Source organism: Scomber scombrus, chromosome 10 (genome assembly GCF_963691925.1).
Source record: "Scomber scombrus chromosome 10, fScoSco1.1, whole genome shotgun sequence".
Lineage (NCBI taxonomy): Eukaryota > Metazoa > Chordata > Actinopteri > Scombriformes > Scombridae > Scomber > Scomber scombrus.
In genome coordinates, this window is record NC_084979.1 from 1,068,302 (window position 1) to 1,086,180 (window position 17,879).

Sequence of the window (17,879 nt, forward strand, 5' to 3'; positions counted from 1 at the left end):
TTCCGTGTCTGTTCTGCTCCCCATCGTCACTGCCGCGCTCTCTCTTTCATGAGAAGCCAGCAGTGTGTTTGGTGCCGCTGATGAATGCCAGCCAGGGGAGGAAATAAAGAAATGATGGTGCAGCATGAAGACAAATTGTAGCTTTGAAAAAAATACCGCTCTATCTTTTTTTGTCTTTGAGCTGGAGGAATATTGAAAAGATGGCAGAGCAATAATCACATTTGCCGTGGCAATAACATTACAAGATTATTGACCAACTGTTGAATGAAAGGAATTCTTTCCGTGGGCTTTTTTCTTCGGATTCTGCTTTGAACCTGGCAAGGATAATAGCAGCAAGATATGTGAGTTTAGAAAGAGCTGGAATAACAGGAGATTTTACTCAACAGTACCTGGATTGATGTTTTTTAACCTACTTTACCCAAAACTGAGTTCTTTTTAAGAAATTTCATTGGGAAAACCTTTTATGAGATTTAGGCAACAAATCGTAATCCGTGTTATTTTAAATGAGCACATCCAAGAAGAACAGCTTTTTCCCCATTGGGCCCATGTCTTCTGCCCTGATGCGTTCCACTACCATGGCCGCTACCGGAGACATGCCAGGACCCCCGGCTAAAGGGGCTTTCTCGTCCTCAGAGGAGAAGGATAAACAGGAGGTGGCTGAGTGTAAGAGCCAGCAGCACTCATCTCCATTCCGCCTGGTGGAAGAATTCTTCTGGATAGGCGGCAGCATTGTGGCCTTCTCCAGGTGGAGGCTCGGCTACATGGGTAAGCTCAGTCAGATACTCCCACTGTAGGGTTAGACTGACTGGATGGTACACATATCACATATCAACTTTGTGTAGAAATACAAATTAAGATGCATAAAAAACATCTCTAGTACTCTACTGTGTGTTTTCATGCAGCTGGTCAATGGCCAACAATGAAGTCTCTGAGCTGTAACAGCAAAGATGATATGTAACTTTTGCTGCTTGTTCTAACACTGTGTCAGTGTGTTGTACTGAATAGCAGTCGGTGCTTTGTGCAGGGATCAATGTTTGTATGTTAAACTGCATTTTTATATGAGCAGAAGTTAGACTGTTACTTTAGGCTTCATCCGATGGCTTTTGTTGTTATGGCGACTTCAGCGTGTGCCCGTGACCCAGATCATGAACTAAATAAGACGTAGAGTCTCGTAATGTCATTAAATGGAAAACAGTTGTCAGTGAGTTTGTCTTGTTCCATTGCACAGAAAGTTTTGAGATTTTGATATTTCAAACAGATAAACTCTGTTTCATGAGAATACTTCTGTGAATTTGGACTTGGTGTGGAAATGTGTCCATAACCATGAACTGATACTATGATTGGCTACTGTTTATTAACCACAAACAGCCAGTGTTACGACAGACTTCAGCTTTTAATTATCCAGCTCTGTGTGTGTGTGTGTGTGTGTGTGTGTGTGTGTGTGTGTGTGTGTGTGTGTGTGTGTGTGTGTGTGTGTGTGTGTGTGTGTGTGTGTGTGTGTGTGTGTGTGTGTGTGTGTGTGTGTGTGTGTGTGTGTGCGTGCGTGCGTGCGTGCGTGCGTGCGTGCGTGCGTGCGTGCGTGCGTGCGTGCGTGCGTGCGTGCGTGCGTGCGTGCGTGCGTGCGTGCGTGCGTGCGTGCGTGTGTGTGTGTTGTATTGATCATATAGCAATAATGATAATAATAATGATAATGTTAATAATAAATATGGTAAGAAAGATGATCGTCTTTAGGGCAGCAACTAACTTATTGTCGGTATCCATTTATCTGTTGATCATTTTTTATGATGAATTGATTTGTTGTTTAGCATTAAGATAATGTAAAAATATTCCAACATTTCCCAAGACATATATTAATATAGTAAGAAATATATGGGTTAGGGTTAGCGTCAGAAACCCAATGATATTCAAGTGGCGATGAGAAAAAATGAAAATATTTATATATAAGAAACTAAAAGCAGCAAATGTTCAGTGTTTTGGTTTATAAAATGACTTCAATGATTCATGGTTTGTCAAAGCATCAGCAGTGTTGATGTAAAGCGCTCTGGTGTTCAGGGTAGATACTTGTTTCATACTTTACGAACCAGTTACCCCAAAAGATTGTAAAACAGTAATTCACACTTCAGGTCACAAGTTGACTGAAATCACTTCTAATAAGTTTGGTTCACACAGTAGAAGCAGAGTTGTTGTGTTGCTCATGGGTTTAACCTTTACTACTGCCCTGAGACCCTTTATTCACTGTGCTGCCTCAACGTCAGCAAAATGACCATCTGCACCATTGAATCACCTGTGTGTGTGGCTGTGTGTGTGGCTGTGTGTGTGGCTGTGTTTTTGTGTGTGGCTGCAACATATGGCCTCCAGACAATCCCTCTGGGTTTAACCTGGTGCTCTGACAGCAGACAGTAGCTAACTCCGCTTCCGCAGACACCCTGCCACGTCACTGAAGTGACACCCACTCATCTTACCTTTGTGCTGCTACCTCGCCAGTCACCTGTCGTCTGCTTCCTGCTTTAACCCCATTAAGAGCAGCTCAGCTGTGGTCTCCAGCAGGACTGTTAATGCCACTTAAATACTGGAGTAAAGATGTAGGTCGTTCCATTACATGCTTTATGCGGCTGGTCAGGAGATGGAGAGGCCTGCATTGTGCTACTTCTGAATGTAATTGGTATGGTTAAAACAAGCTGTGTTCCTCATGAAGTATTTCTAAATGTGCTGTTTTAAAAATCCAAATTAAATTTCTCATGTAAATAATTGTAAGCTCAGGGTGGGAAGTGTAAAAATACTGTTCTGCCAAGTTCTAGGATCTAGATGATCTAGCACATGTAGTATAATACTGTAGCTGTTAGAAACAGAAAAAAGCAGCATGAGGTAATACACATTTTTAAAAAGTGGACTGAAGAAGATTCTCTTGCCGCACAGCGAAAGTATTTCTTACACAATAAGATTGAAGGTTTTAAGTCTCTTTCTATATGCGGTTATTAATGTGAGTATTGAAATTCATCTAATCATCCTTCTGTATTCTGAGATCATTCTTCTGATTCATTTAGAGTAATGTTATCCACTCTGTGTAGTAGAATGCTTTGATGTAGTGTTATACATTTAATTTATTGTGTACATATTAGTGTCAATTTTAATGGGTAAAATTCATTAATAATTAATTATAGAAGGCAAATGACACATATCCTGCACATTTCCAGGTCTATATTTTTTATTCTAGGGCTCTACTGGAATATCTCCATATGATTTATAATGATGTATCTTATACTGGCCCTTTATGCAAACCCCTCAGTTCAGCCTCTGTTTGAAACAGAGCTCTTGTCTCTCTAAGGTCCCCCTCACGTTCTGAGCCAGCTCCACAATCCTGCTCCACGCCAGTCGTCCAGCAGTAATAACTTGTGATCAACAGAATCAAAAGCCTTGGACAGTCAACATATGACCTGTAAAATAATACTAAATAAATAAATTAAAAATTAAAAACCAGATTAAACATCATACTGAGAATATTGAAACTGTTATTCAGATAGATAGGTGTGAGCACATCACTTGCAGTCTTGGAACATTTGCACTTACATGTGACATGTCCTATATCAAAACCAGTGCTGTTAATATTCCAGTCGTTTACAGGTGGAGAAAAAAGGGCAGATTCCTCTTGTTGTTGTAACTCTTCTTCTCTCATTAATCAAGCTCGTAGATATAACCTGAACTCGTTTTCATCCATTTTTAACATCCAGCAAGCATCCAGCGTGTTTCCCCCACAATGGGCGTCTTCTCAACATCCACACACAAGCTTAAATCTGATGTTGTAACCATGGCAACAGGCCCAGATCCCCACCAATAAAGTGTGCACGCCTTTCTATGTCTGTCTGCGTTTCGTGCTCCACTTTTGTCTCTACAAGGTGTCGTACGTGTGTATGCTGCTGTTGTGTCTTTGTAAGCACAATCTGAAAGTTTTCATTCTTTTCATCATAAAAGCATGTTGCCTCTGTACGGTTTTTGTTCACCGGTTACTCCTTTTCTGCTTTCATTCTCATTTCACATGCCACCTTTTCTTTGCTCCTCTCACCCTCCCTTCCTTGCTGCCTTCCCTCATTTTCTCTCTCTCTTCAAAAGTATCTTATTTATAGCTGCTTTCCCCCTTGTACATACTTGTCTTCTCCCTCTATATTATCCCAAAGCTACACTCAGGAGTTTGGATGTAAATATGTTTAATAGTGTTACCATCAACCAGCTGTGAGTTGTTTCAATGTTATCTTTACCTCCTGGTTCAGAAGCTGTTATAAAGCCGTTTCGGTGGCATTAAGAAATAGATCCAAACATTACGGATGAAATATGTACATTTAGCCAATTTTTCACCATGAAACTGAGCTAGTAACTGTTAAGCAGCGTGGTGGGCCCACTGATTAAAATTTTCTGAAGATTAGCAAAGGATGATTTTTTTCCCCAAGTGAAATGTAAAATAGAGCTGATTATTTTCATGATCAATCTGTCGGTTCTTCTTTTAATTCATCAGTTAGTCTGGAATAAAATGTCAGAAAACGGCTAAAAATGCTGATCACAATTTTGATTGATGTTACAGTTTTTAAAAATAACAGTGATCTCCTGTGGCCACCTTCCTCCTCCTCCTCCTCCTCCTCATAATACACATCATCTGAACTGCACCACTGCTCTGGGTCACAAAAATCTAATTACTACAGTCGCTGGATGACATTTGTTTTTGGTTGACTGGCATTAGATAGATAGATAGATAGATAGATAGATAGATAGATAGATAGATAGATAGATAGATAGATAGATAGATAGATAGATAGATAGATAGATAGATACACATCCATGGATAAATAAGACCATATATACAAAGACCTTGAAATTCAAAATGAAGGTAAGAGCAGATTAAAAAGCAACCTAACAAATGATAATGTGAGACAGTTATTGCAGTGCCCCGTGACTATCTAGTGATGCTATTGTTGTAAAGCCTGATGACATATTCTGAGGACGAGCTTGTTTAACCACACAAACAGATTGTTGCATCATTAACACAGCGAACGCAGATTGAAATACACAGCTTGTTTCATCACTCTTTCAGTCGTTGAATCAGTTTATGTGAGGCAAAATCACTTCTGTTGTTCATATGTGTTGATACCTAGTCAGCTAACTGAGAAGTACCACACCCTTAAACAGTAAATTCGAGGGGGGGGGGGCCCAGTGACCCCCAGTGACCCGCAGTGACCCCCTAGTGACCCGCAGTGACCCCCTAGTGACCTCAACCGAATACACTTCAGAAGCTCAATAAGTTGTTTGTGCCAAACCTCTTACTCCGTGTGCAATATTTGACTTCACAGAAATGGGCGTGGTAAACTGGCAAATTAAGAAAATTGCGCCCCTCGCTCCAGATTGACAAAGATGAATGAAACTTGGTATGCATGTATATCATGTAAAGACACACAAAAAAGTCTCTTGGACCCATACCCTAACTCCGTCAGGAACTCAGCCATTTCGATTTGAATTTTAGATTTTGGCACCATTTTCACCATTTCCACGCCTGGTGGAACGAACTCCTCCTGGAGATTTAATCTGACCGACTTCAAATTCACTCAGTGTCATTTTAAGACCTTCGAGATGAATATTTTTGAAAATCTGTCGTCTCCGTTATACCTGGTGGGCGTGGCAGTGCAGCGAATTTTGTGGTTTCGCCATTAAACAGGAAGTCATGCATGGTCCAATCTGCCCCAAATTTCTCACCCATGATGACGGTCCCACCCTCAACACGTCTTTGTGTCAGCTGGCTGACAGGCATGTGTGGGTGAGCGAGGGCCTGTTCATGTTTACATTATGTATGTTGATTCTATGTGGATCTAATAGAAATGCCTATTACATCCTTTGGTAACATCCATATGGTACCACATCTAGAGGATACAGGATTCTTTATCAAGTTTCCTGTCATTTTAATGGCTCTACAGGCAGTACAGTGCATCGCCTGCTGGAGCCTCAGCACCAACTGTGAACAATTCCCAAACCGGCTGACTGTTGGTTAATTGATGACACCAGCCTTTTCATTATCATTATCCTTATCATTAACCTTTGCAAAGGATATAACTAGTTAAAATGCATTTCACCCATTACAGACAGCTAAATGCAGGCTTCTCTTTGTTTGAAGTTGTGTATATCTGAAGTGAACACATGCATGTCCTGGCTTACATTGATATTTTAAACTTTAAAAACTCCTAAATTGTGCTACTATGTTAACACTCCTTATAGAGTGCAAGTGGGAAGATAATTCAAGATTTAGTTGACTACCCAAGGGGCTCACACACAGCCAGCTACATCACATGAGCAAACACATTCTCCTTTTAGCCGGCTGGCAGGGGAATGTGAGCAGAACGCAGCCTCCTTCCCTGCCTCCTCATCCGTGAGTTAAAGTGTTGAAGGCAAAAAGCAGAGTGTGTACGATGTAACGAGCCTCTTTGGTTTGCAGTTTGATTAGATTTAGCTTCTCTCTGCTCCGTTGAAATCAAATGTGCAACGTGACAGCAGTGAGGAGGGACTCCTTCCTTTTTCAGCTCATTTCCATTTAGTCTTCAGAGTGCCATCAGTTTCCTTTTTAAATGCCAATAAAGTAAATGCACAAAGAGGTGGGATGGCACTGGGGCTCTGGATGATGGTTTGGACCAGCAGCAGATGTAAATGTTGTCCAGGAGACTGTGATAGCTTTCAGGAGAGTGTGTCTAACATTGACAGGAGCCCTTTAGATCGCTGTCAGGAGCTACTTTTCAGCAGTGTGCCATCCTGACCAAAGAGTCTGCACAGCCTGCATGCTCTCATTCCAACCTAACTTTGACAGCAGCTCATTTCATGGATAACTGCCCCCTCTTCTCTGGCTGAAGGAGGGCAGATCCTGAGCCCCGTGTATCAGGAGCTGCAATCAGCCAGCAGCCACAGTACAGAGGGAACACTTCCCTTCAAAATCAATAAAAAGCTGCTCCACAGTTATGTTGCAACTATGTAGCGTGAAAGAGTCAGAGCGCTAAAATCATTAAGGGTCAGTTGGTTATGGATAATATCTTCCTTCGTCCTTCTGCACAGTGCATTGAAAACCAATCACTAATAGCCTTGATAATTGCTTTTTTTAGTGGTGGGTGTAATGGCCCTTGTACAAATTTACAGAATGATTATAGAACACAATCAATACAGTCAATTCTTGATGATATTTTGTTCTTGGTGTGTCAATATTCATTTCAAGTGTATCTTTTAATCATCTGTGGTAGCATGTAGGGCAGGGTGGAATGTGAACACGTGGATCTCATTTGGATTCAGTTCCTGAATTTTGGTACCAATAGAAAATTATACTTTAAAGGTGCAGTGTGTAGAATTTAGTGGCATGTAACAGAACAGACTTGGCAGTAATGGAATAACATATTCATAAGTCTGTTTTAATTAGTATTTAATTACCTGAAAATAAGAATTGTGTTTTTGTTACCTCACAATGAGCCCTTTATATCTACATAAGGAGCGGGTCCTCCTTCACGGAGCCCACCATGTTGTGCACCACCATGTTTCTACAACCCAGAACAGACAAACCAAACTCTGGTTCTAGAGATAGCCATTTGCATTTTTCCAAAAGTTTCGTGGATATTGTAGGTTCTCCTATACACTTCAGTTGGTTGCAATCTGGAACCTCACCCCTTGATGCCACTAAATCCTACGCACTGTACAATGAAGTCTTGAACCATTTAAACATGTTTGTAGTCATGTATTGGGCTGGTCAATGTCTGTGGATCCACACTGAAATATCTTCATAATTAGAGTAAGAATTGCCATGAAACTTGGTGCTGATGTTCATGGTCCCAGGAGGATGAATCTTATTGACTTTGATCAACCCCTGACCTTTTGATATTTGTTGTACAGAGTTAAATATCTTTACAGCTATTTGATGGATTGCAATGAAAATGTTTAAGTGGGTTAACCGTGGTTTTAGACTGGGGCCTGCAGGGTTATCCCCTGAAAATGAATAAAACACGAGGCTAAAGTAAACATTGGAGTAGTTTCATGACATTCTAGAATGTAAATATTTGTTGCATGTTTCAACAGACATTTACCCAGGGATAGTAGAAGAGTGAATGGTGTAGCCCTGGGCTTAGGTTAACCCTGGGTTAACAACGTGTGTGTGTGTGTGTGAAAGGGGCTAAATTATCGCAGGGTCAATAATATGCAGTGTGTAAAGCCCTTAAGTTGTGTTCTCAGGTGTATTATTTTTTCTCAGGTGATACATGTTGTTTAGACACAATTGTGGTTCAGCTATACATGTTGATGTTTACACCTGATTTTCATAGTCTTAGTCTTTTGACGAAAATATTGAACACTTTTAGTCAATTTTGTCTATCATGAGGTTAGTAGAAAAAGCAATGTTTACCTGTTTATGGCAGACTTTAATAGTTTACACGTGTCCATGTTCTCTAGTGTCCTATTAAGTATATACAGTTGTTATTCTCAAACACTGACTGTTTATATGTCCATTCTTCCATCTTTCACATTATCATTTGTAATTGTAATATATACATTTTTCTATTGTTTCATTTAGTGTTAGGCTTGTTATTGCAGTGGAAAAAAAGGTTTATATTTTTTGTCATAGTTTTGAATGAACACCGATGATGTCAGTTGCCTTTAATGTGAGTACTGCAATTGCGTGTTATAAATAAGGACAGCAAGATCGTTTGCATAATTTGATTGTACAGTGATAAAAATGTGGCTCTTTAAATGTCAGACTGTTTAGTTGGAAGTATGATGTGTTCTCTGTGGTAGGGTCTAGGTCAGGTGTATGTGTATGTGTGCAAATGTGTGATCCAGCCTGCAAGTGGGATCAATAGACACCCTGTGATGAAGAGTTAGCCTGCGGGCCGTGGTGGCTGCAGTATCGATTCTACCGACAAGGATGATTGTCCTTTCTGTATCTGGCGGGCAAGGTAGCAGAAGAGTCAAAGGTCATGTCAGTTCTGCTTTACCAGACTCTACTGCTCACTGGTTCATTGGCAGTTTATTCACTGCATGAGTTTACATGTAACCGTGGCATAATGATGAAGTATGGAAGCCCAGTGTAGTCATGACTAACTCCGACAGTAACAACAAAACATGATGGAGAGAATGAAAGCCCTGTTTCACATTTGATTGGAAAAAAATAGTCAAGTTAATTATTAAGTGGAAGACAATAGAAATAATAAGTGAATTAAAACAGTATTTCGGTTAATGAGTCATGAGTATGACATGACTCTGCTGTTGTGCTGATGGAAGTATTGAGTTTATATGAACCAGGAAACATGATGCTGCCTCTGTTGACCAAATGCATGCCTTTTTAATGCATACTTAATCATATGTGATTAAGCTCATTTGCAGCAAAGTTCACAGAAAAGACCAACTACAGAATGTTGATTACTTTTAAGCAGGACTGTGTTTTGTCCCATTTTTAAACTGAATGGAGTACACATCCAAAATATCTGCTGTGTAAGTAACGCAAACCAGCAGTGATGGATTGCTCTAATTGAGCATTGATTTGGCCTGGCTGTGCTCTCACTGAGGATATCCCAACCCCAGGGCATTGTTAATGTAGTTCAGTCCTGTTCTCCTAACCTCTGCTATTGAATTCCCGCTCAGGACCATATCAGCAAAGTGTAGAATACCACAGCACCACTGCCAGCTAACAATATACGCAAACACAGGACTGATTACATCGTGTGTGGAGCTTCCAGCAAGCAGCTGTCCGTGAATAGGCTTGGTTAAATATATTGTGATTTTTGTAAGGACGGGGATTTTATAATGGCCGACTTTAATACTCAGCAAATACTCAGCCTCTCCGAAGGTTTGAATGGTTCCTTCAATGTCCCCAACTGGTCTTTATATGACGGCCAATTGAGATTGCTATTATTTGAAAACCGGCTTTTGTTTTTCATGATTTGTAACCTTCTTAAAGCTGAGTCACACCACATTTCCGCTAAGAAACGTACTCATTGAAGCATTGAGATCAAAGAGTCTACACGTCACTGTGTGCAGAGAAAAAGTAACTCACAGTATCTACCATTTTTCAGACATATAGAGGTCACGTGTGAGTGCTGCATGCTGAGGCAGTCTGATTTCCTGCACGTTGTGGGGAAATAGTTTGATAGGATGTGACAGACGCTTGATAATTGGAAATATTGCCACATGGGGTGTAACTGCAGCCTGGGGACATGAGGCTGCACCCACCAGCCACACCACCACTGATTACCACATCGTGAGCTTCCTGTGGATTCAAACTGTTAAAATTCTCCCCAAAATAATGGCAAGGACACAACGAGACTTTTCTGTAGTTTCAATGTCACTCTTGAGGATTTTTTGGACATCTCATTAAAAGTCGCTCTCTGGTTCTCTGGTTTAGGGCTGGGCGATTATGGCAAAAATCAAAATCATGATAAAGTGAACTTTTAACCTGGATTACGATTAACGAACGATTATCTCCACCCTTGATGAACAATGATGTATTTTCACAATTTCTTTTGTTTTGTATTTTACACTGCTGCCCTCACTCATGAGGATCTTTAGGGAGGGAAAATAATGATGTTTTAAGGTGTGACGCTGTGGTTAATGTCTAGTTTACTTGATTAGAACTATGTAAAGATCATGGTTTGGGTTAAAATGATCACTGGAGCCAAGTTGTCAAATTCCTTAAATATATGCAACTCTACTGTCATGGCAACAGTGAACACCACGATTCATTGACATGAGCGAGATTAAGTCGATTAGAGTTTCTAAATGTCGGTTTCAATTATTTTTCGATTAATTGCCCAGCCCTACTCTGGGTGTGGTTTCATTCCTAAAAGATGTCCAAGGATTTCTGTTAAGCTTCGGCTACAATATGGATCCTCACGTCTAAAAAAGAGTTCCTGGTTTTATCGATTTCTCCTGTTGCTGTTCTGTCATACTTTACAGTGTGAAGTGGAGATCTTGTTTGTTAAAGGGATTTCGGTAGAGAAATTGCCTCTCGCTGTCGTCTATCTTCCCTCCCTTTCTCTTCCTCCCACAAGACAAGCAAAACCCTGTCGGCAGTGACAGGCGTAACCAATGCGTTTGCTTTGCATCGCTGTGTTCTTGTGAGTGTATGAGTAAATAACTGTTTTTCATGAGAGCACAGATGGAATTTTGAGGAAATACACTCTTAAAATCTGTTGAATGAAAACATGACATGTAGGCACATTTCTGTCTGTCACACACCTTTTTTTTTCTTTTTTCATGTTCCAACAGGAGTTTATACTCCAGCGGTTTCCCTTCTGACAATTTTCCAACTTTTTTCTTTTTTTTTGTCTTCTGTCTTGTATTCATGCAGTGGAGAAATGTATGAGCTCCATGCAGATGGGGACCCAGATGGTGAAGCTCCGCGGCGGCTCCAAGGGACTGGTGCGGTTCTTCTATCTGGACGAACACAAGTCTTGCATCCGCTGGAGGCCCTCACGCAAGAATGAAAAGGCTAAAAGTGAGTGTCTTCTCCTTTCTTCCAGTCATGAGGGAACAGCATTACAAATGTGTTTTTTTTCCATGTCTTCATGGTTCACATAGAAAAACCATTTGTGTCATATTTTATGACAAGCAGGACTCATTGAATGCTACCAGGCACACATATTTCCATGTCTTCCTTCTAAAAGGCTCAACTGAACCTCTGACAATTCATTTTGCCCAACAGAACACAGATCCTGAGTCACTGCAGCAGCTACTGTTAATGGGACTAGTACTTTTCTTAATTTGATTTCCTGACTTGCTTAGAAGCAAGAAACGAAACATTTTAAATATTTATACATTTTAAATATTTAAATGCAGTAAGAAAAACACACACGAGATGGGAAAGTTAGCTTCTGATACAGGTTGGGATGTTAAAGTGGATCATGAAGAGGAAGCACTGTTTAAAATCTAGTTGGACCAGAACGACTGGTCGACAACCAGATATAAGTTTTATTCATCTTACAGGCCTGAATGCATAATTCAGATTTTAGTTTTTTAGTCAGATTTGATCTTTTTGTGTTGATGGGTCACATTCATGTTTGTAAGTAACATGTATCTGTGTGAACACCACTGAAGTCCTCAACTGCCACACATGCTCGGATTGAACTGAAATATGAGCCGCATGCGTACAAAAATAACAACAATACATTTGTGCAACAGTCAAATTGTAAACACTGACAACACTAACATTGTAAACATATTAACACATTTCTTACCTGCTTTAAGTAGCTCTGCCTTTTTGACAGAATTTGTCTAGTGGTTTACTTTGGCTTAGTTGTAAGATTAAAAAATGTGTCATTTCCCTGCAAGTGTGTGTGCACAGCCTCGGAAAAAAATGTTCCAACTTGTAGGGATGCATTTTTGCATGCGTATAAAAATAACAACAACACATTTGTGCAACAGTCAAATTGTAAACACTGACGTGGCTGTACTGCATTCACTTACAGTAAGTTCCTTCTAGTCATTCTTGAATAGAAGTCTCTCCATAAATCTCCAACACATCTGAAATTTGCTCGTGTCCTTGTTTGTAGCTGGCTGTGAGGTGCAGACACTGAATGATGATGACAGGTGATATGTGCAGAGAAATGGGACATCAAAATAATCACATGGACTCGGATTTGACTGCTCAGTGGTTACACAGCCAGAGATCAGATATGAATCAGATCTAGGACTGCATATGCAAGTAGCCCAGATCTTATAAGAAAAAATGGAAAACGGTGAATGGACTGCAGCTGTCTAGTCTTCCGACCACTTGAAACGTGCCGTAGTCACCCATTCACACACACACTCATAGGCTGATGGAAGAGGCTGCCATCAATTAAAATAATGACTGATACTGCACATCACTGATGTTTATTTTGCTATTTTATTTTTATTTATTCTTTATTTTGTTAGTGTTCATTTTCTAGAAATGCTTAACAATATTACATATACTGCATTAGTTACTTATTTAATAAAGCAGCCTCATTTCAGTGCAAAACCAGTGAACAATCCATATAGATAATATTTTCATTCTAGTTCAAAAATTCACTCTATCAGCCAACGTATCGATTATTGGTGAATTTCCACTCTAAAATCAGTATCGGTTTCAAAATCATATCAGTCAGGCTCTAATTTCCCTCTTAGTGGCACACAGAACAAATGAGTTAATTCTGCTTTAAAGTTGAGATCATTTACAGTAATTGACATACAGTGTATATGATGAATTTTTAATGGTGGGATAGGACAAAATTCAGTGTTTACCATTTTTATTTTTCATCTCAGTATGTCTAGTGTCTCAAATGTCAAGATTGTGTCTATTATGCTGATAGGCAGTACATATTTCCCAGTCTCTGACTGGAAGAGTGTTTGTTCAGTAGGACTGGACATTTATTTACAGTGCACAGCATCTGCAAAAGCACACAACAGCATTTCCTGCAGTGTGTTAGAATAAATACAGGCAAGGGACTTCTTAGCAACAGCACCCAGTATGGGTGGGCGTCTCATAGCGGCTCAGGAGCTCAGTTTCCTGTTGCTCTCCCTCCTCTGTAGCCCTGGATTTTTTAAGCTTCTTAAGTTGACTTAATTATTCATCAGCTTTAATCTGCCCAAACACTGTCTCTCTCACACACACACACACACACACACACACACACACACACACACACACACACACACACACACACACACACACACACACACACACACACACACACACACACACACACACACACACACACACACACAGGAATAAAACAAGCATTGTGTTTTGGAAAGGAGGGCTTTCTTTAAAGATACTGAAAACTAAATCATGGAATTCATCCTAAACGTTCAACCTTTACACAGCTGGATGAGCACAGCATGAACAATGCTGAGGAAAAGCAACTGATTTCCTTTGAGAAACACCGTCATTTTTTTTTCTGTGAAGGTACAATAAACTACTTTCACACTTCAGAGTGTGTTCTCCCAGAGCATGACTCCATTTTCTTAATCCACACTGCATTGACATCTGATACAGTGAATATACCAGATCACATTTCTAGAAAATCTCTTTTTAGCTCTTCCCCCGCAGATAGTTTGTAAGAAGCTTTCAGTCACACTCTGACACTGCCTTGCCTTGTGTGTCCCTGTATCTCTTTTTTGGTACACTGACAGGTCTCAGTCAGTGGAGACAGATACAGAAGCCCATCTATTGCAGACTTCCCTGCTAGCATATGCCACTGACCGCTTATCACAGAGCACCCACTGGGACAGACTGCAGGGTTCTGCTTCAGGTGTATTTCTGACAGCAGATTTGAAGACATAAAAAAACACATACAAATATAATTTGACCCAATACAATCAGCCAGCAACCATCATATCTGTTAGTGAGACTTTAGGTCAAAGCAGTTGGTTAGAATTATGCTGAGGGTTGAGCAGGTTACTTCTGGACTGTATGAACAAGGTGTTCATACAAAACTTTGTGTGATTGGTCATTATCAGCAGAAACATTAACATGTCAGTGAATTCATGTACAAAGTGATGAGTTTAGAACAATGCCTTTTTATCATCTGATACAGTATGAGACAGTGTATCTGTTATCTCTGACTAGTACTCCACAGTTTGTGGACACAACACAGAAGCACCAAGGGGCACCCTGAACCGTGACGCTCATTTCTAAAATTTCCTATGCAATGTGTGACATTAGTCAGTGGCACATTTGCAGCAAAGGATTGAGACAATTGATAAGAAATCCAAGTAACAAAATGCAACATCTGAACCATACATTCTTCTGAAAACTGACACAGAGAACTGAATTGCTCAAAATAAATGACATGTAACTGAGCGCATCATTCTCCTCTGTATTGAAAACTAATCCGAGCAGCAGCAGTAAGTTATAGCAGTGCAAAAAACAAAATATCAGTAGCATACAGACAGAGCTGGCATTGCTTTCATCATTTAACCCTCAGCAAGAAAAGGACGCATATACCCCAAAATGCCAGAGTATAACTTTTTTTAGCCAAGAGTCTCACAACTCGGGTGTCTGTCACTGTCTGTATTTTATGTATTGATGTTTATTACTGCAACAATCTCAGACTGAGTTCTGTCACAAAACGTGGCAATAACAACATGTGGAAATAAATAGACCCCCATAAGAAGTAAGAAGGATCTCAACAACTATTAGATGGATTATTCCTCTCAGTATGACTGTTCATAACTTTGGTGATCCTCTCACTTTTTCTCTGGCTCCATCTTCAGTTCTTCATTTTTAATTGGTCCAATCAGCTGCACTTTGTTTTAATACCAGTTTGCAAATATTACAGTATCATGCAAAAAATAGTAAACGGGTGAACATTACCTGTTGAACATCAACTTGTTATTTTTATTACTGTGAGAAAATGTGGAATGCTGACTTTAGCATTTAGCTCAACGCACTACCAATATATGCCAGGTCTTAAAAAGATGCTAGTGATCATTTGAGATCATTTGAAATGGAAAGCCTCATAACCCCATCACTATAATTACAGTGCTACACAAATTAAGTTTATCAGAATTATTCTTAATCGTGGACAACTTTAGTGTCAGATTTATTTCCTTGAAGGCAGCATGAATGTGCTGAGTACACGTCAATTTCAGTTTGCTTATTAGACAGTGATATTTCAAGTGTACAAGTAGAATTTCTTGACATGATGGACAGGGGCTGAGAGCTGACTGCATCCTCAGGCCTTGCCACGAGCATCTCATCACAAATCCCACACAGCAGTAGTGCTGGGTATCCCCTTTCACCCGCATACCTGATGTATCCTCTTGCATCATTTATAGAAAAAGCTGCAATCAGGAAAACACACTCGGCCGTATAGTATCTCCACCTGTAGGGACTGTAGAGAACGCTGACAGCCACAGGAGATCATACATAACGCAGCAGCAGCATGTCAAGTGTGTTGTTGATGGCATCTCTGACATCCAGTAATACATATAGATGCAGTGGCACAAAACCACACGTTCTATAGCATTCAGCGTGTGTGTGTGTGTGTGTGTGTGTGTGTGTGTGTGTGTGTGTGTGTGTGTGTGTGTGTGTGTGTGTGTGTGTGTGTGTGTGTGTGTGTGTGTGTGTGTGTGTGTGTGTGTGTGTGTGTGTGTGTGTGTGTGTGTGTGTGTGTGTGTGTGTGTGTGTGTGTGTGTGTGTGTGACACATGGTCATGTACAGCCAAACAATGCATTATGAATAAGTGTGTATATAAATTCTGTTTCATCCATGTAGTATGTTGTATGACTGAAAGACAGGCAGAATGAGATAGACAGTGACACTTTGGGTGTGTATGTATGGCAGCTATGGGGAAATGAACCTGGTTAACAGCACACAAGTTGAACAGGTAACTCTTCATCTACTTGCTATAATGGGGAAAATGAATGAATGACTCCAGGCAGTATCTTCAGGTAAAATGTCATTACTGTCTCATAAATAATGTTTTCAATAAACAGAGCTCCCTGGCTGTTGAGTCTTTTTTTATCCTCTCTATCATAAACCCTGAACTCTAATAGGCAAGGCAAGCCAGCTTTATTTATAGCACATTTCATGCACAGGGGCAACTCAATGTGCTTTACATAAAAACTAAATATCAGGGGATGATTAAACAGTAAAAATTGTGAACATAAAAACAAAGTACAGAAAAATAGAATGAGAAAGAAAGAAAACAAAAAGCTAGACTACAATAGAGCATAAAATATGAGTGTGGCATAAAATAAGGATTTGCTTTAACGTTATTAAAAAAGAACATAGAGCGCTAATGAAAGATTAAAATTTAAAGTGCTTTAAATGAGCTCAATTATATGCACATGGAAAGAGAAACGTTTTTAACTTGGATTTTAAAATATTCACATTTGGGGCTGATTTCACTTCTGTTAGTAGCTTGTTCCAGTTGTGTACAGCAAGTATTCTGGACCTAAACCATACAGTGATTTGTAGACTTGTAGCAGAACGTTAAAATCTATTCTTTAGCCGAGTGACTATCACTACTGGGAGCCAGTCTTTACACTGGCTCCCAGTAGTGATAGTGCTATTCTTTCAAAACCACTGGAATGCTAGACCGCTGAGGAACGGGTTGGATTTAACAAGCAATAGTTCTTTGTTGTTACGTGAAGTTTTTATTTCTTATCATCTTTTAACAGCTCACAGTCTTTGATACATGCAGGTCTACTGACTCACTCACCGTTTACTCCAACAGTCTCCATAGACTCCATCCGGGAGGTGTGTGAGGGTAAGCAGTCTGAGATCTTCCAGCGCTACGCCGAGGGCAGCTTCGACCCCAACTGCTGCTTCAGCCTGTACTACGGAGAGCACATGGAGTCCCTGGACCTGGTGTCTGGCACTGGAGAGGAGGCCCGGACCTGGATCACAGGCCTCAAGTACCTGATGGCTGGCATCAGTGATGAGGACAGCCTGGCCAAGAGGCAGCGCACCAGAGACCAATATCCTTGATTGATAATTGGGCTGTTGATGGGGAGTGTAAATATCTGTGCAGAATGTATAGTTAAAGTTCTAGGTTATCAACATTATAGTGGGCTGAAAAAATCTGGCAATTCTATTGAGAGTTTTAGTTTCATTTTAAAGCATGATAGGCTGAGTTTATCTGTTATATGAACTCTTTACCAAAAGCAACAATGATTTTAAATCTTAGTGCTAACTTTCCTTAATCCTCTTTGACATCACATGGCTGAAGCAGACTTTCACCGAGGCTGATAAGAACGGTGATGGCAGCTTAAGCATCAGTGAAGTCCTACAGCTCCTGCACAAACTCAATGTCAACCTGCCGCGACAGAAGGTCAAACAGATGTTCAAGGTATGGAAACATCAAGGCCAGAGTCACATCACAGAGGTCCAGAATACTGGAGAAAAAGAGGGAAAT

General features: G+C 40.2%; 1 protein-coding gene across 1 annotated transcript in view; it reads left to right on the forward strand.

Moving 5' to 3' along the window:
• Window positions 1-746: 746 nt before the first annotated feature.
• The window catches only part of plch2a (phospholipase C, eta 2a), a 71,490-nt gene continuing 54,357 nt past the window's right edge, over window positions 747-17,879 (forward strand). The window contains exons 1-4 of the mRNA XM_062426535.1: window positions 747-765; window positions 11,345-11,491; window positions 17,199-17,442; window positions 17,684-17,813. Of these exons, the coding sequence (XP_062282519.1) occupies window positions 762-765; window positions 11,345-11,491; window positions 17,199-17,442; window positions 17,684-17,813 (525 nt within the window). The 5' untranslated portion in view covers window positions 747-761. The remainder of the gene's footprint in view (window positions 766-11,344; window positions 11,492-17,198; window positions 17,443-17,683; window positions 17,814-17,879) is intronic.